This window comes from Lepus europaeus, chromosome 15, assembly GCF_033115175.1.
Source record: "Lepus europaeus isolate LE1 chromosome 15, mLepTim1.pri, whole genome shotgun sequence".
In the NCBI taxonomy this organism is placed as follows: domain Eukaryota; kingdom Metazoa; phylum Chordata; class Mammalia; order Lagomorpha; family Leporidae; genus Lepus; species Lepus europaeus.
The window spans coordinates 56,825,281-56,844,246 of NC_084841.1; the positions used below are offsets into that span (position 1 = coordinate 56,825,281).

Sequence of the window (18,966 nt, forward strand, 5' to 3'; positions counted from 1 at the left end):
TTGGATTTTTTTTGAAAAAGAGATCTTTCTTGTTGGTTCACTCCCCAAATGGTCCCAACATCCAGAGCTCAGCCAAGTTGAAGCCTGGAGCCTGGAACCCATCCACATGGGTGCAGGGGTCCAAGCACTTGAGCCATCTCCCACTGCTTTCCAGGCTCATTAGCAGGGAGCTGGATTGGAAGTGGAGCAGTGGGGACCTGAACTAGTGCTCCGATATGGGATACTGGCTTTGGGCTTTGCAAGCAGAGGTGTGACACGCTGTGTCACAAAGCCAGCCCCCTACTCCTCCTGCAGGGAAAAAAAAAAAAAAAAACCCTAAAAAGCTAAAACCACACCACTTATTACTGGAACGTGTACATAATGAAACATAACTTCTTACCATGCTTTGAAGAATTTTCAATGCTTCCTCTTTACCTTCAAGTTGTCTTTGGGATGCCTCAAGTTCAGTTTTTAAAATTTCTACCTCCTAAGGACAGAAATAAAATTAGTCTTCTTTCAGTGAGACAGGCAACCCCACAATGATCACTCCAGCTGGTCTACATTTACTGTTAAGTGCAGCTGGGAATTCCTTTACAATTGGTAAGTGAAGCAGGCAGGCTATAACACAGAGCCTCACCACCAGGTGCCAATTGTAACTAAAAGCCCAAACCTTTTTTAAAAAAAGGATATACTCTTTTAGGGGCTGGTGTGGTGGCCTGGCGGGTAAAGCCACCACCTGCAGTGCCAGAATGCCAATATGGACACTGGTTCGAGGTTCAGCTGCTCTACTTCCAATCCCGCTCTCTGCTATGGCCCAAGTCCTTGGGCCCCTGCACCTGTGTGGGAGACCGGGAAGAAGCTCCTGGCTTCAGATCAGTCCAGCTCCGAGTGTTGAGGTCATTTGGGGAGTGAACCGCGGATGGAAGACCTCTCTCTCTGTCTCTCCCTCTCTCTCTCTGTGTAACTCTGCCTCTCAAATAAATAAATAAATAAATCTTAAAAAAAAAAAAAAGATTTATTTGAGAGGCAGAGTTACACAGAGAAAGAGGCAGAGGCAGAGAGAGAGGTTCACTCCCCAAATGATCACAATGACTGGGGCTGGGCCAGGCTTGGACCAGGAACCAGGAGCTTCTGGTCTCCACGTAGGTGCAGGGGCCCAAGGACCTGGGCCACTTCCGCTGCTTTTCCCAGGCACATTAGCAGGAAGCAGGATTGGAAGTGGAGCAGCTGGGACTTGAACCGGCACTGATATGGGATGCCGACACTGCCATCACCACGCCATGCGCTAACCCCCAAGCCCAAACCTTTTGCTTTTAGCCTAGGCCAGATAGCTACTAATATGGAGAAAAACCTTAGGCCACATAAAATAAACACATGGCCACCTACACAACTACATTAGCTATTGTGTGTGTTGAATGGTGGCGCCCCCAAAAGAGATGTCCAAGCCCTAACCCCTAATACTATGAATATGACCTTTGCGGATGTGTTTTCTTTTCTTTCTTTTTTTTTTTTTTTTAAACTACAAATGAAATTGAACAGAGTTAAATGGAGCAAAGAACAACTCACAAGCCCGGCAGGGCTCAGAACTGCAAGCATCCAGGAGCTCTACCTCCCGCAGGCAGCACGTAGTTGGGGAACAGAAGCCAGGTGTCAGCTCAGTGTTTGTCTCACTGAGGCCTAGCCTGACTTGGGCGGCCTGGGATTGGTTCAAACTCTCTTGCTACGACTGGCTGAGGCTCAGCGATTGCTCCCCAAACCAGGCCTAACGAGACCTTCAGTTTGTTTATGGACTTAGTTTGTAGCTTCTTCTCTAAGGGCTCTGGGACGGAGGCTGCCTTGGGTCAAATTTAGTTGAACTTAACAGGTGTAATCAAGTTCAGCTGAGGTCACCCTGGTTTCGGGTGGGCCCCCCTCCAATGACTCATGTTCTTATAAAGTAAGGGAAACGGGGACACAGACACTCAGGGGAGAAGGCCATGCGCTGGCCACAGAGGCCGAGCTGAACTTGTAGCCCCCAACCTGGGAATGCCAAGTCCCACAGCAAGTGCCAGAGGCCAGGAAGAGGCAAAGGAGGAATCTGCTCCCCTCCGCCGTCAGGAGAGCATGGCCACTCGCTGCCCCATGGATTTTGAGAAGCGGCTGCCCCAGGAAAGGCTGACACAACTTCCACACCAAAAGTCCTATAACTCGGACATGGGCTTCCTGTCACCCCTCACCGGAACTCCTGCTCCCCCCTATTCCTCAAACCATCTGAGAGCTGCCCGGTCTGTTGACTTCAAGGAGGCTGCCAGAGCCAGGTGACTTCAAAGCTAGGGACGGCAGAGATTACAGGCCTAGGGGCAGGAGACCTGGTGGGTGACATAAGTAGCCTTCTAATGAGATGAAGAAGGGGCCACGCAGGGTTATGCCATTGCCTGAGATGCCTGCATCCCATACAGGCACGCAGTCCTGGCTACTTCCCACCCAGCTCCCTGCTGATGCGCCCGGGGAAGGCAGAGGAAGACGGCCCAAGTGCTTGGGTCCCTGCACCCACATGGGAGGCCCGGATGAGGCTCCTGGCTTTGGCCTGGCCCAGTGTTGGCGGTTGTTGCCATTTGGGGAGTGAACCAGCAGATGTAAGATCTGTGTCTCTCCTTATCAGTGTGATTCTGCCTTATAACTCAATCAAAATGAAGACAATAAGAAACAGAAGTGGCCAATTTAAAACCATGACTATGCTTCCCCAGTAACATCTAGAAAGCCAGAATTTGCCTTCTGTACGATTTTATTATTTAAACAGCACATTTTACTACATACGAGTTTTTACAGTAGCCAGAGTACCTACCTCTAAAGTTTCAAGAAGACGCTGCCTTAACTCTTCGTTCGACAATTCTGAATTAGTACCTAAAAAAAAAAAGCACCTTGGATAGTTTCTTTAGTTAAGTATAGGACACATATTTACAAAACATCAAACATACCTTTCCCTTACATTGCAAAAAAGAAAATAATTGTAGGGGTGGGCGTTTGGCACAGAGGTAAAATCAACAGTGGGAACACCTGAATCCCATATCTGGGGAGTGCCAGGGTTGATTCCATTCATGTTAACGCAGACCCTAGAGACAGCAGGCGATGGGTCAAGGAGTTGGGTCACGACCACCCATGTGGGAGATCTGGATTGAGTTCCTATCTCCCAGCTTTTGCCAGACTCGGCCCCAGCCGTTGGCGAGTATTTGGGGAGAGAACGAGCAGCCAGGAACTGTTTCTCTCCATCTCTGACTCTCAAAGTTGAAAAACGAGGGGAGGGAGTGGAAGCTGTGGTGCAGTGGATTAAGCCACTACCTGGGACACCGGCAGCCCATATGGAAGTGCAGGTTCAAGTCCCAGCTGTTCTGTTTCCCATGCAGCTTCCTGCTAATGTACCTGGGAAGACAGTGGGAAACGGCTCAAGGGCTTGGGCCCCTGCGCTCATGTGGGAGACCCAGACGGAGTTCCTGGCTCCTGGCTGTAGCCTGGCCCAGGTTTGGCTGTTTCGGCCATTTGGAGATTGAACCAGCTGGTGGAAGGTCTCTGTCTCTGTCTCTCCAATTCTATAACTCTGCCTTTTAAATAAATAAATAAAACTTTTTAAAATTGTGATAAATAATAATTAAAATATGTAGCTTAAAACATTTCACAAATAAGACACATATTTTTGCATAAAAAGTCTTGACAAAAGACTCTAAAGTAAAACTGATGTTAATGAATTGACTAACTGCCACACTCATACACAGCTTAGAAAATTATGAATGTTGGTGAGTGAAATAAGTAGATTTTGGTGTTTGGCTTAAGCTTAATCAATGTAGTAATAGAACTACCTAAGAAAAAAACCTGAATTCCATTTCCCTCCAAGGAGAATAACTCCTGTAACTTCAATAATTCTCTTTTAAGAATCAACTGAGATGTGCCAGCGCTGTAGTATAATAGCAGGTAAAGCCACTGCTTGCAGTGCCGGCATCCCATATAGGCGCCAGTTCGAGTCCTGGCTGCTCCACTTCCAAACCAGCTCTCTGCTATGGCCTGGGAAAGCAGCAGAAGATGGGTCAAGTCCTTGGGCCCCTGCACCCATGTGGGAGACCCGGAAGAAACTCCTGGCTCCTGGCTTCGGATTGGCACAGTTCCAACCATTGGGGCCATCTGGGGTGTGAACCAACAGATGGAAGACCCCTCTCACCTCTCTCTCTGCCTCTCCTTTTCTCTGTGTAACTCTGACTTTCAAATAAATCTTTGGAAAAAAAAAAAAAAGAATCAACTGAAAAACAGAACTGAGCTTCCTAAGAGCTTCATCTTCAGTCCCACCTCACTGGCAATTTTAAAAAAATGAAGGTGATCAGTTACAAGCAAGAGTGTAAGTAAGAAGAGCATTTAAAAAGATTATTTAGGGGCTGGTGTTGTGCTGGAACACGTCAAGCTACCACCTTCAATGCTGGTTGTGTCATAGCTGTTCCACTTCCCATTCAGCTCTCTGCTCATGGCCTCAGAAAAGCAGTGGAAGATGAGCCAAGTGTTTGGGCCCCTGCACCCATGTAGGAGACCTGGATGAAGCTCCTGGCTTCTGGCTTTGGCCTGGCTCAGCCCCCGCCATTGTGGCCATCTGGAGAGTGAACCAGCAGATTAAAGACTTCTCTCTGTTTCTCCCTCTCTCTCTGTAACTCTGCCTTTCAAACAAATAAAAATAACAATAAATAATTTTAATTTAAAATCATTTATTTATTTTCATTTTATTTGAAAGGCAGAGACACACAGATTTTGCATCCTCTGGTTCACTCCCCAGATGCTTACAACAGCCAGGACTCGGCCTGGCCAAAACCAGGAGCCTGGAACTCAATCTGGGTCTCTCTGTAGCTGGCAGGGACCTAAGTACTTGAGCCATCACCTGCTCCCTGCATCTGAAGCAGAGCTGGGACTCAAACACTCAAACATCCCAAGCGGTGTCCCAACTGCCTTGCCAATCCCCTGCCCCCACCTGGAAGAACATTTTGAGGGATATTAAACGTGTCTTAAAACAATTTTTCTTTGCTATTGTAAACTTTAAACATCAATATGACAGTATCCAAGGTAAAACCTAAATCATGTTTTTACCACGATGACCCTAGGGTCCCAAAGAGGGGCAGAGGTGACACTGGATTGGCAATGACAGGTTCTGTTCTATTAATCCTTGTGGAAGGCAGAATAATGCCCCTGAAGACACCCACATCCGCCTCCCCAGAATACATGGATGGCAGAGGGGACTTTGAAGATGTGACCAGGTTAAGCACTTTCAGACAGGAAGCTATTGAGGATTCTCCAGATGGGTCCGATGTTCTCAGAGGAGTCCCCACCCATGGCACAGAGAGAAGGGAGCAGGGCCAGAGCAACAGGATGGCTGGGAAGATGGGGGCTGGGAGCCCAGGAATGCAGGCAGCTCTGGGAGCTGGAAAGAGCAAGGGACAGGATTCTCCCAGTGAGCTCCGGGAGGGACACAGCCCTGCTCACTCCTGGATTTTAGTCCAGTGAAACTCCTTTTGCACTGTTGCCCTATAGAACTGTAAGATAATAAACTTGTTGCTTTGTAAAGCTACTAATTTGTGGTATTTTTATTGCAAAATCTGGGAAATTGCAAAAATTGTATTTTGGTATAAAACAGTACTTTTGGCATAATACAAAACCTAGTCAGACCACCTCTGATCAAAGGACAAACTGTAATCCAACAGAACAGGAACTCGTACTGATATTATTATTATTTTTTTTTGACAGGCAGAGTTAGACAGTGAGAGAGAGAGAGAGAAAGGTCTTCTTTCTGTTGGTTCACCCCCCAAATGGCCGCTACAGCTGGCGCTGCCCTGATCCGGGGCCAGGAGCCAGGTGCTTCTTCCTTGTCTCCCATGCGGGTGCAGGGCCCAAGCACGTGGGCCATCCTCCACTGCACTCCCGGGCCACAGCAGAGAGCTGGACAGGAAGAGGAGCAACCGGGACAGAACCAGCACCCCAACCAGAACTAGAACCCGGAGTGCGGGCGCCGCAAGGCGGAGGATTAGCCTAGTGAGCCACGGCGCCGGCTATGTACTGATATTATTTGGTCTGGTTTATATCCCAGCAGCTTCCTTATGTCTTATAAAACTTTCTAAGCATCATGTTCAGTTTTGTTCTTTTTTTTTTTTTTTTGACAGGCAGAGTGGATAGTGAGAGAGAGAAACAGAGAGAAAGGTCTTCCTTTTTGCCGTTGGTTCACCCCCCAAGTGGCCGCTACAGCCAGCGCATCTCGCTGATCCGAAGCCAGGAGCCAGGTGCTTCTCCTGGTCTCCCATGCGGGTGCAGGGCCCAAGCACTTGGGCCATCCTCCACTGCCTTCCCGGCCCATAGCAGAGAGCTGGCCTGGAAGAGGGGCAACCGGGATAGAATCCGGCACCCCAACCGGGACTAGCACCCGGTGTGCTGGCGCCGCAAGGCAGAGGATTAGCCTGTTGAGCCACGGCGCCGGCCCAGTTTTGTTCTTTTTAAACATAATTATTTGTTTAAAAGGCAGAGAGAGGGCTGGCATTGTGGTGTAGTGGGTAAAGCTGTGGTCACCGGTTTGAGACCCAGCTGCTCCATTTCTGATCCAGCTCTCTGCTATGGCCTGGGAAAGCAGAAGAAAATGGCCCAAGTTCTTGGGCCCCTGCACCCGCAGGGGAGACCTGGAAGAAGTTCCTGCCTCCTGGCTTCAAGTCGGCGCAGCTCCAGCCATTATGGCCATTTAGGGAGTGAACCAGTGGATGGAAGACCTCTCTCTCTCTCTCTCTCTCTCTCTGCCTCTTGTTCTCCGTAACTCTGCCTTTCAGATAAATAAATAAATCTTAAAAAACAAAAAAAGGCAGAGAAAGATTTCCCATCTGCTCTGGTTCACTCCCCAAATGCTCTCAAAAGCTAAGTCTAGGCCAGGCCAAAACCAGGAGCCAGGAACTCAATCTGGGTCTACCATGTGAGTGGCAGGGTCTCCGTTACTTGAGCCACCACCTGTGACTCCCAGAATGCACATTTGCAAGAAGATGGAATTGGGAGCAAAGCTGGGATTCGAACCCAGGTACTCTAAAGTGGGATATGGGTATCCCAAGCAACCATTGTGCCAAATACTCACCCCCAGCTTTCAACAACTTGTTTGAAGAAAATAGTATCCATCCTTTATGCATAATAAGGAATTGGAACAAAAAAACTGTGGGGAACCGCAGGCTGGCCACCTGTGAGAACCTCCTCATCTGCATAGCTTGCAGCAATCGGTTGACCACAAGGCCCACAAAAACAGCCAGGTGAAACAGATGAAACAGAATGGACTCTGCATAAACAACTAGGAGGAACCCGGTGAAACAGATGAACTTTCGACCTGAGACTATACACGTCCTTTCATCTGATTGGACGATACCAGCGTGAACTGCATGTGAAGAGAGCCGCTATTGGCTGTGGAGCGGATACGCCACGGGACTTGGGGTATAAAGGGACATTGGGAATTGGGTTTGGGGCTCCTCCTTCTCTTTTCTTCTCCCCCCCCCCCACTCTTTCCTTCTGCCCCCACAAGTAAAAGTTCCTTGAGAACCGAGAAACAGTGACCGTGTCGTGACTGCGTTGGACCCTTGCTGGCGAGGGTCCGACAAAAATCTATAAATAATCCCATTCTAATTTCAAGATGTTGAAGGATGGGGTGAACCCCAAATTTCAACTCTTTTCTGAGTGTGTATGTCTAAACCCATGCTTCTGAAAGTACAATTATCTTCTGCTAACCTCAGGGGAACTGCTTCAAAGATTACCCTTAGATACCAAAATCCACAGATGCCCCAGTCCTCTTTTTTTTTTTTTTTTAAGATTTATTTTATTTATTTGAAAAGCAGAGTTACGGAAAGGTGTGTGTGTGTGTGTGTGAGGGGGGAGATCGAGAGAGATCTTCCATCCATTGGTTCGCTCCCCAAAAGGCTTCCATGGCTGGGGGATGAGCCAGGCTGAATGAAGCCAGAGGCCAGGAGCTTCATCTGAGTCTCCCAGAAGCATTAGGAGGGGAAAGATCAGAAGTGGAGTAGCCGGGACTCAAACCGGTGCCCATATGGAATGCCAGCGTTATGGGCGGATTCTTTACCCAGTATGCCACAGTGCCGCCCCCTGCCCCTCACAGTTCCTTTCACTAGTGTTTTATTTCTGTATAAACTTATGTCTATCCTTCCATGTACCTTAGTCATCTCCATACAATGTAAATGCTATGAATTGATTTTATTTGTACTATTCTTAATTTCTATGTTGTTATTTTAAAAATATTTTTTAAAAATATTTGCACAGTGTCAGCATTGTGATTCAAGTTCTGCTTGTTCCATTTTTGATCCAGCTCCCTGTTAATGGCTTGAGAAAGCAGTGGAAGATAGCCAAGTGCTTGGGCCCCTGCACCCACATGGGAGACCTGGAAGAAGCTCCTGGCTTCAGCCTGACCTAGCCTTTGCCATAGTAAGTATCTGGTGAGTGAACAAGTAGATGTAAGATTTCTCTCTCTCGGCCGGCGCCGTGGCTTAACAGACTAATCCTCTGCCTTGCGGCGCCGGCACACCGGGTTCTAGTCCCGGTTGGGGCACCGGATTCTATCCCGGTTGCCCCTCTTCCAGGCCTGCTCTCTGCTATGGCCCAGGAAGGCAGTGGAGGATGGCCCAAGTCCTTGGGCCCTGCACCCGCATGGCAGACCAGGAGAAGCACCTGGCTCCTGGCTTCGGATCAGTGCGGTGCGCTGGCCGCAGCGGCCATTGGAGGGTGAACCAACGGCAAAAAGGAAGACCTTTCTCTCTGTCTCTATCTCTCACTATCCACTCTGCCTGTCAAAAAAAAAAAAAAAAAAAAAGATTTCTCTCTCTCTGTCTCTTCGTCTTTCTGTAACTCTGACTTCCAAAAATAAATAAATAAATCTTAAAAAAATTTTGCCATCTGCAGTTTGTTGAACCCACAGATAAGGAATCCATGGATGTAGAGGGCTAGCTGTATTCTTGTGCTGGTTTTTGTTTTAAGATTTATTTAGTTTATTTGAGAAAGAGAGGGATCTTCCATCCACTGGTTCATTCCCCAAATGGCCGTAATGATCAGAGCTGGGCCAGGCCAAAGCCAGGAGCCAGGAGGTCTCCCACATGGGTACAGGGGCCCAACCACTTGGGCCAAATTCTGCTGCTTTTCCAGTCCATTAGCAGGGAGCTAGATTGGAAGTGCACCAGTCAGGACTCAAACCGGTATCCATATAGGATGCTGAGGCTTCAGGCCAGGGCTTGACCCATGTTACGCCACAGCGTAAGTCTTTCTCATGCTGCTTTTTTTTTTTTTTTTTTAAGATTTTATTTATTTATTGGAGAGGTAGAGTTACAGACAGTGAGAGAGAGAGACAAAGAGAAAGGTCTTCCTTCCGTTGGCTCACTCTCCAAATGGCCACAACAGCCGGAGCTGCGATGATCCGAAGCCAAGAGCCAGGTGTTTCCTCTGAATCTCCCATGCTGGTACAGGGGCCCAAGGACCTGGGCCATCCTCTACTGCTTCCCCAGGCCATAGCAAAGAGCTGGATCGGAAGAGGAGCAGCTGGGACTAGAACCGGCGCCCATGTGGGATGCCAGCACTGCAGGCAGAGGATTAACCTACTATGCCACGGCGCTGACCCCATCTCATGCTGTTTTTTTTTTTTTTTTAATTTTTATTTATTTATTTATTTTTGACAGGCAGAGTGGACAGTGAGAGAGAGAGACAGAGAGAAAGGTCTTCCTTTTGCCGTTGGTTCACCCTCCAATGGCCGCCGTGGCCGGCGCGCTGTGGCTGGCGCACCGTGCTGATCCGAAGCCGGGAACCAGGTGCTTCTCCTGGTCTCCCATGCGGGTGCAGGGCCCAAGCACCTGGGCCATCCTCCTCTGCACTCCTGGGCCATAGCAGAGAGCTGGACAGGAAGAGGAGCAACCGGGACAGAATCCGGTGCCCCGACCGGGACTAGAACCCGGTGTGCCGGCACCGCAAGGTGGAGGATTAGCCTAGTGAGCCACGGTGCCGGCCCTCATGCTGTTTTAATTTATGTTTGTTTGACTTTGGCAGGGAGGGTTCCAGGAGAAGAAGTTTTATGACGTGGATCACATGAGCTTCAGCTGGACGGGTGCAGCTAGACATGTGACACGGGCACCCACTCATCACTGGATTCCCAGTGATGCCATCACAACGTGACTCTGACTTTTATTCTCTCCCCAAAACACGGCCTAATTTCTTTTTGGTTATGATAAATTAAAATTGATTTTTTTTTATAATTTTTGAGAACCTCTTGACATTCTACAATGCCTGGAAGCACCTGTGTCCTGCCTGGAACACGCCTTTTCCAGGCCACCAGGCTTGCTGCCTCCTTCATTGAGGGGCTCCAATGCCACCTCCCTAGAGAGGCCTCACCATGCCCAGGCCTGAAACAGCAGTGCCTCAGGCCTCAGACCACTCACTACTGCTTCATCCACCACTGCCTGAGGCTATACACCCGCTGATCTGTGAGTTTAGCTTCCATATCCCACACAGGAATGTGAAATCCAGGACCAGCATTGTGGTGCAATAGGATAAGCACCCCCTATGGGTGTCAGCTTGAGTTCCTGCTGCTCTGCTTCCAATCCAGCTTCCTGCTAATGCACCTAGGCGAGTAGCAGAAGACGGCCCAAGCACTTGGACCTCTGCACCCACATAGCAGACCCAGATGGAGCTCCTAGCTCCTGGCTTTGACCTGGCCCAACCTTGGCCGTTGCAGCCATTTGGAGAGTGAACCTGCGGATAGAGGATCTCTCTCTCTCTCACTCTCTCTCTCTCTCTCTGTCCCTCCCACTCTCTTTGGAACTCTCTCTGTATTTCAAATAAATAAATCTTTAAAAGAGAGGGCGAGAGAGAGAGAGACAGAGAGAGACAGAGACAGAGAGAGAGAGACAGAGAGAGACAGAGAGAATGTAAAATCCACAGCATTAGGGCCTCTGCCTACTTTTAAGATTATTTCCGGGCCGGCGCCGCGGCTCACTAGGCTAATCCTCCACCTTGCGGCGCCGGCACACCAGGTTCTAGTCCCGGTTGGGGCACCGATCCTGTCCCGGTTGCCCCTCTTCCAGGCCAGCTCTCTGCTGTGGCCAGGGAGTGCAGTGGAGGATGGCCCAAGTGCTTGGGCCCTGCACCCCATGGGAGACCAGGAGAAGCACCTGGCTCCTGGCTTCGGATCAGCGCGGTGCGCCGGCCGCAGCGCGCCAACCGCCGTGGCCATTGGAGGGTGAACCAACAGCAAAAAGGAAGACCTTTCTCTCTGTCTCTCTCTCTCACTGTCCACTCTGCCTGTCAAAAAAAAAAAAAAAAAAAAAAAAAGGTTTTTTCCAGAACCTGGGTCTGTGCTGAATAAGGAGAAAAAATATAAGAAATCAACAGTGTAAAACAAAGCAAGGCAGGGCACGGTTACTGACATGACTGACAGCCATTCATCACAGACACAAGGTCACCACTGCACTTCACAATTTGTACAATACTTGGGTACGATAATCATCAACCACCTTTGTACCACCGCCACTGCCGCGAGGTATGGAACACGGATTTCTACAGTCCGCTGGGGTCACCCTATTTCCAGGTGCGGGAAGGGTTACAGCAAGGACAACGTTCCCAGGGGAGAGGAGGAGGGGGAGCCAGCGCTCTCACCAGTGCTGCTCTGCCGTCTGCAGCTGGGGCGTCCGGGCCCGGGCGGGAAGGTATCAGGCAAGCTCTTTTGCTGGGGAAAGTGAAAAACGGCTCCACATCTCTCTTCCCCCTTTCTTGGAAACGGGGGAGGGCTAAAGGTCTTTTCGTTGGATCTTTTTCTGGACGCGAATAACCGTGGACCTGGCACCTCGTAAATGCCACCGGGTCTTCTGCCGAGGCCATACCCTAAATCGCCTTCTGTCATGTCATCCTCTTCTGCTTCCCAGGCCTGCACCTGCGACTCACTCAGGGACCTCCCCAGCTTGCTCATGGGCCAAAGGCGTCCTTCGCAGAAGGAAAAACAGGTTTCTGTGGGGGAGAAAAACAGCTGTTAAAAAGCCATCAATGCAAGGTGGGCATTTGGCACAGCACCTACTGTCCAGTACTTGGGTCCCTGCCACTCATGTAAAAGACCTAGACTGAGACTCCTGGCTCCCAGCTCCAGCCAGGTACGCCCCTGGCTGTTGCAGGCACTGCGGAGTGAACCAGCAGATGGAAGATCTCTCTCTCTCTCTCTTTCTCTCTTTGTCACTCTGTCTTTCAAATAAATAAAATAAATAAATCCTAAAAAAAGACTATGAAGTCTCAATGAGATAAGAGGAATAAAGGTTTTTCTTTTCTTTTGAGATTTACCAAACAATGTAGAGAATATAGTAGTAAATGGCGCTATGGCATAGTGGATAAAGCCACCACAGTGTGGACACCAGTTCGAGACCTGGCTGCTCCACTTCTGATCCAGCTCTCTGCTATGGCCTGGGAAAGCAGTAGAAGATGGCCCAAGTCCTTGGGCCCCTGCACCTGTGTGGGAGACCCAGAAGAAGCTCCTGGCTCCAGGCTTCAGAGTCATCTGGGGAGAGAACCAGCAGATGGAAGACCTCTCTCTCGGCCTCTGGCTCTCTGTAACTCTGACTTTCAAATAAATAAACCAACTTTTTTTTTTTTCTTTTAAAGGGTTGGGTTTTTCAGGGGGGAAAAGTTCCTTCCTGTATCAGGCAGGCATGAGTGTGTCAGCAACACACTAACACACACTGCTCCTGGCGGGGCAGTGGTAAAGCAGCACCCCCTTACTCTAGGGGATACCCCATGAAGGCTCCAAACACAAGCAGTACCAAGCCCTACAGTTTGACGCCTCTTCCACCTTGGGCACTTCTCACCCAATGGCAGTAACTTTTGCAGGTTGAGGTGCTGCAGCAAAAACAGCAGGGAATTCTTTGTCCCCCTTCACAACTCAGGCAGAGGCGGGTCTCAGCAACCTCAGCATCCCCTACCTTCTCCTTCCTTATTCGGTCAAGCATGCTCACGTTTTCACCTGAAGGAGGCGCTACAGCTTCTCTTCAGCATATCCGAGTTACCATCATCGTGACGCATGCCCTGTGGGGCAATTATTCAGTAAAATGAGCGTCACTTGAACGCAAGCCCTGAGAAACCGTGACTGAGGTGTGGGGAGTGTATACAACGTGGATACGCTGGTCAAAGAGCTGATCCAGCCCCAGGCATGAGATTTCATCACAAGAACAGTGCACAACTGGAAAACTTGTGAATTGCTTATTTCTGGAACCTTCCATTTAGTATTTCCGGACCACAGTTGACCTTAAGTGGCCAAAACCTTCTCAAGCAAAACTGAGGACAAGCAGAGGGAGTGAGACCACGGAACGCTCTGTGACTTTTTTAGATAAGAAAAGATCAAACCTCGTATATCAAAGGCTGCGGTGAATTGCAGGAAAGCCGGAAAGACTTTTCCTGCCTCCAGTCATCAGGCTAGTAGTGATCAGGAGGCCTTGCCAAGGAAAAAGAACACGCTTCATAAACACACTTACAAAGGAAATGCTTCCGGTCTCACGAGCGTAAGGGCGACACAAAATTGAGCAAAGTCTGAAAAATGAGAGCGCCGGCGAGCAGGACTGCCCTGTGCCGGAGGACGTTTCCCACCCTCCACCCCTGGCCCTTTACCCACTTCCGGCGTCGAGGGCACCTGCAGTCTCTCCCAGAGCCCCACCCGGCTCATGTTCTATTTGTGCACACACAGAATTAGCAGAGGTTTTCTACTGGAGACAGTGAGTGGAAGACGGCGGTGCCCCCGCCCCCCACCTCTCCCTCTCTTGCCTTCTCAAAGCATGCCACAGCTGTGTTTTGCAACCCAACCCCAGTGAAAACCAAAGCCCTTCCAGAGGCCAAAGCCCTGCCCCCTTTCCCACTTCACGCTGTACAGTCAGAATCAAAATGGAGTGAGTGTGGCTAAAAGCTAACTGCAGATCTCTTGCTTCTGCACATATCAGCTTTGCTTGCTAACGGCTAAGGGTGGATCTTGTGAAACTCTGTGGCCCCAAATTCCCAGGAACCAGGCTGACTGAAATGTGTCCTTCACTGTTATCCTACAACCATATCTTGGATCTGTTACTGGGTTTGTTACTGTGAACTCTTATCTTACAGCCACATTCTGGTTTTCCTTTTTATTGTTCACTGTGTACCAGGAGTCTGGTTTGAAATTGTGAGCCCTAGTGGACAGAATACTATAAAAAGCTGTGTAACCCGCTGTTGGGGGCCGCACTCTGGTAAGGAGTGTTGATCCCGATCACTGGCTGGTCCGGATCGGTTACCTTGCCTTTCATTTTCAATAAAATTCATGTGTGACTGTCACTGGTTTTTGTAATACTCTATTTTAGCTGCCGAGTGGATGCAACAACGCCCTGAGGTTCTGGAATGTGCTGGACCTTCATGTAGCACAGCCTATTCCTCACAGTCATGGTGGTCTTTAACTCAGTGTCACCTTCCCCAAGGGGCCTCTCCTAAAACCACCCAACTGCAAGCCCCTCCTCTCCCTGACCCCCTAACCTACTCCTCCCTGTCTATTTTTCAAATTATACCATGAAAATCAGGGCCAATAAGAAGGGGGAAACAATTCTTAGAAATGTTAATCCGCACCTGGGTGCCAGGTGAGGCAGGAGGCTCAGCCAGCCTGGGACGCATCTGCATAGAAAAGATGCCTCCAGTTTCCTTCCAGCAGAGCCCAAACCCCTCCAGATCCCCCCCCCCCCCCAGCAGAATGGAAGCCCCTGAGTGTGGCAGCTTCTGTCTGTTTAGCTCACTGCTGTATACCCAGTGTTTAAAAGAGAGGATATGAGGGGCCCACACTGTGGAGTAGGTGGTTAAGTCACTGCCTGCAGTGCCGGCATCCCATATGGGCACCGGTTCAAGTCCCGGCTGCTCCACTTCTGATCCAGCTCTCTGCTATGGCCTGGGAAAGCAGTAGAAGATGGCCCAAGTCCTTGTGCCCCTTCACCCCCGTGGGAAACCCTAGAGAAGCTCCTGGCTTCTGGCTTTGGATCAGTGCAGCTCCGACCATTGCAGCCCTTTGGGGAGTGAACCAGTGGATGAAAGACCTCTCTCTCTTTCTGCCTCTGCCTCTCTTTCTCTCTCTGTGGAACTCTGCCTTTCAAATAAATAAATCTTTAAAAAGGGGGGGGGGTATGAGACATCATCTGCCCTCCATAAAGACTTGTTTAACAGGAGCTGGTGTTGAGGTGTAGTGGGTTAAGCCACTGCCTGCAATGCCAGCATCCCATAGTGGAGCACCAGTTCAAGTCCTAGTTGCTCTGCTTTCAATCCAGCTCCCACTAATGCGCCCAAGAAGGCAGTGGAAGATGGCCCAAGTACTTGGCCCTCTGCTACCCCCATGGGAGACCTGGATAAAGCTCCTGGCTCCTGGTTTTGGCTTGACCCAGCCCTGGCTGTTGTGGCCAATTTGGGAGTGAACCTGTGGACAGATCTCTCTCTTTGCCTCTCTTCTTTGTCACTCTGCCTGTCAAATAAATAAATAAACCTTAAAAAAAGATACTTGTTTAGTAAATGAATAAAGGAAGGAAGCGCAAACAGAGTCTTGCCTGTAGGACAGAAAAACAAAACGGTCACCCCAGCAATGCTGCATGGGACTGCCGCCTGCCCTTCTTCCCAGAAGAAACGTCTCCTGGCAAACAAGGCCCCGAGGGAGCCTTGGCCGTGTGCAGCCCACTGCAGCCCCCTACCTGGTGACAGCGTGGCAGCTCCCAGAAAGCTCCCCGGGCCTTGTGCCCCCAGCACTGACTGCAGTCAGAAAGGAGCTTTCGCCACCAGCCGTTTCAAAACAGCGGCTCTGCTGTAGCTGTTTAGAAATCTTTCACCCTTCCCACAAGGCTGGCCTGGGTGTGGTGGAAAATAAACACCCCTGGCATCTTTCTCTAAAAACCCTGCTGTGGGAGTGGTGCTTTCCAGGACTTCCAAAGAAATGAAACCAGTCTCGCATCTTTGGGGGCTCTCTGTTTCTCTCTCTTATTCTACCATTGAAACCGTGGATAATGAAGACTCCCCCCACCCCCTGTTTAACAGAGAGCTTCCCCCAGCTGCCCAACATGCTTACATCCCATAATAGTCATTTTCCTGCCTGTTGCGTAGTAACATGCTATTCCATAAGGCTTGCCTTTGCTAAAAAAAACATCTACCGAGCTATCTCTTTAGGGTCCCTGATAGAACTGGACAGAACTGCCTGCAGCCAACTTTGTGAGTGGAGCCTGCTTCGTGGCCCATTATAATGTGAATGTCACGGCACTGGTGACCCCACAGCAGCCATCTCTGAACATGCCATGATGTAAAAGCGTGATTTACCAATGCACAGGTTCAAAGGACTTGACACACCCCTTTCCTTTCGACCTGTCCTGTTCCATCACATGCTATTGCCCACTCCTGCTGCATTTGTCCTAACTCCATCCCTAAACCACTTTCTGAATGGGCAGATGAATCTGGCTTTTTGTTGGATTTTCCCTCCTGTATCCTTACATAAATCTTATCTGTCAGAAAATGCGATGCAGGCAGGGCGACAGCGAGGAGGAGCTGAGGACTGCACCTCCCAAACACCACACCCCTTTCATGCTGGTGCAACGTGGCCGCAGGCTCGACACACCTACTCCCCACCATGCACCTGACGCCACGGACTTTCTAGATTCCAACACGTGCTCTGCAGCCACATGCGCATCGGATGGCACGAAACTCCTGGAGATCGCCATGTGCGCCCACCCCAAACTCTGTCTCCTTTGAATATTTAATTAGGCCCTACCCCAGCACCATCCCTATTCCATAGCAGGATGACCCCAAATCTTGCTCGTTGCGATGCTAACTTCCTCCTGAGGTTGCCTGCACCTCTGTCTGCATGTAAACTTCCCCTTTATCTTTAAATACATCTCACATTCCCGCTCCACTTGATCTACATCTCCTTGAGTTCTTTCATGTGTGAAGATAAGAACCTAGGAACAACTCTCTCTCCCTACCAGCAAGAGATGAATTGTTTTTCTAGTAGTGTGCATGAGTTGGGCCTGTAACCTGACAACACTATGAAAACCACATGTAGGGGCCAGGTGCTGTGGCACAGTGGGTTAACGCTCTGGCCTGAAGCACTGGCATCCCACATGGGTGCCGGTTCGATACCCGGCTGCTCCACTTCCAATCCAGCTCTCTGCTGTAGAAAATGGCCCAAGTCCTTGGACCCTGCACCCGCATGGGAAACCTGGAAGAAGCTCCTGGCTCTTGGGTTTGGATTGGCGCAGCTCCCGCCGTTGCAGCCAATTGGGGAGTGAACCATTGGATGGAAGACCTCTCTCTCTCTCTCGCTCTCTCTCTCTCTCTCTGTGTGTAACTGACTTTTAAATAAAAATAAATAAACCTTTTAAAAACAACACATGCAGAGGTGGCTGTTTGTCCTACCAGTTAAGACACCAGGTTAAGACCCCAGCATCCCACACTGAAAAGCATAAGTTTGATGCCTCCTCTGACTTCTAACGCTGGCATTCCTGCTAATGCAGACCGTGGGAGGGGGTGGTGATGACTCAAGTGACTAGGTTCCAGCAACCTACCTGGGAGACCTGGAGTGGGCCTCACTCCTGGCTTAGGACTCAGCCCAGCCCAGGTTGTGCTGGGTGTTTGAGAAGTGAACCAGGAGATGGAAGCAGCCTCCCTGCACCCCTCTCTGCTTTTCAAATGAATAGAAGTTAATTTTTTATAGATTTTTAAAAAGATTTCATTTATTTGAAAGTCAGAGTTACAGAGAGAGACTGAGAGAGAGAGAGAGAGAGAGTCTTCCATCTGATGATTCACCCCCCAATTGGCTGCAACGGCTGGAGCTGCACCAATCCGAAGCCAGGAGCCAGGAGCTTCTTCCGGGTCTCCCACAGGGGTGCAGGGGCCCAAGTGAAGGACCCTTATGAGGGAGAGGGACAAGAAATTAGGCCTGGGCAAATATCAGGGGCTTCTTAAGAGGTTGGATGTTCCCCAGAGTCTAGCGGGCAGGACGTTCTCTGGGAAGGAAAAGTCAATCCCCTTCAGAGAACCTCTAGGCACGCCCAGAGCAGAAATGCCCCTCCCCTCCAGGAAACCTCTGGGCGCGCCCAGAGCAGAGCTGCCCCTCCCTTCGGAGGGTCTCTAGGCGCACACTTATGATGTCACTGCGACCGGCCAATCCTGTAACATCTTAGCACTCTCCCTCAGCATTCTCCGGTATGCTAATTGTCCCTCCGAACCAACCAATCCCGTGCCACCTCTGCATTTTATACCAGCACTCTCCACCAGCATTCTTCGCCAGCATTCTCCCATATGCTAACGATCCCTCTGAACTGACCAATCCTATGCATGCGTTAGGAATATGCTAATTCGTTGCCTATATAACCTGTGTGAAACTGCCGCTCAAGGCTCCTCCTCACTGCCTGAGGTAGGGGCCCGTTTGCGCAAACGTACAATAAATACCTCATGTTTTTGCATCAGCTGGTTTGGAGTCTGGATTTTTGGGCGTCCTCTCGAGCAAGTGGGCATCTCTTCTACTGAGAGGTCCAACACAAGGACTTGGCCCATCTTCGGCTGCTTTCCCAGGCCATAGCAGAGAGCTGGATCAGAATGGAATATGGAGCAGCCAGGTCTCGAACCGGCACCCATATGGGATGCTGGTGCTTCAGGCCAGGGCATTAACCCGCTGTCCAAAGCTCTGGCCCCGATTTTAAAAAACACATATTGAGGCCGGCCCCATGGCTCAGTAGGCTGCCATTACCTGGCATCCCAAAGGGGCACAAGTCCAAATCCCAGCTGTTCCACTCACGATCCAGCCCCCTGCTAATGCACAGAGAAGGCAGCGGAAGGAAAATGGCCCAAGTGCCTGGGCCCCGGCACTCACATGCGAGACACAGACGGAGTTATAGGCTCCTGGCTTTAGCCTGGCCCACTCCTAGCCATTGTGGCCATTTGGGGAGTGAACCAGCAGATGGAAAA

General features: G+C 50.0%; 1 protein-coding gene across 4 annotated transcripts in view; it reads right to left on the reverse strand.

The window, feature by feature from the left end:
• The window catches only part of CCDC125 (coiled-coil domain containing 125), a 48,930-nt gene that overhangs the window by 25,431 nt on the left and 4,533 nt on the right, over positions 1–18,966 (reverse strand). For all 4 annotated transcript variants that reach the window (XM_062212195.1, XM_062212193.1, XM_062212194.1 and 1 more), the window contains exons 2-4: positions 11,647–11,994; positions 2,804–2,862; positions 380–466 (exon numbers count right to left, since the gene is read on the reverse strand). In XM_062212195.1, the coding sequence (XP_062068179.1) occupies positions 380–466; positions 2,804–2,862; positions 11,647–11,956 (456 nt within the window). In that variant the 5' untranslated portion in view covers positions 11,957–11,994. The remainder of the gene's footprint in view (positions 1–379; positions 467–2,803; positions 2,863–11,646; positions 11,995–18,966) is intronic.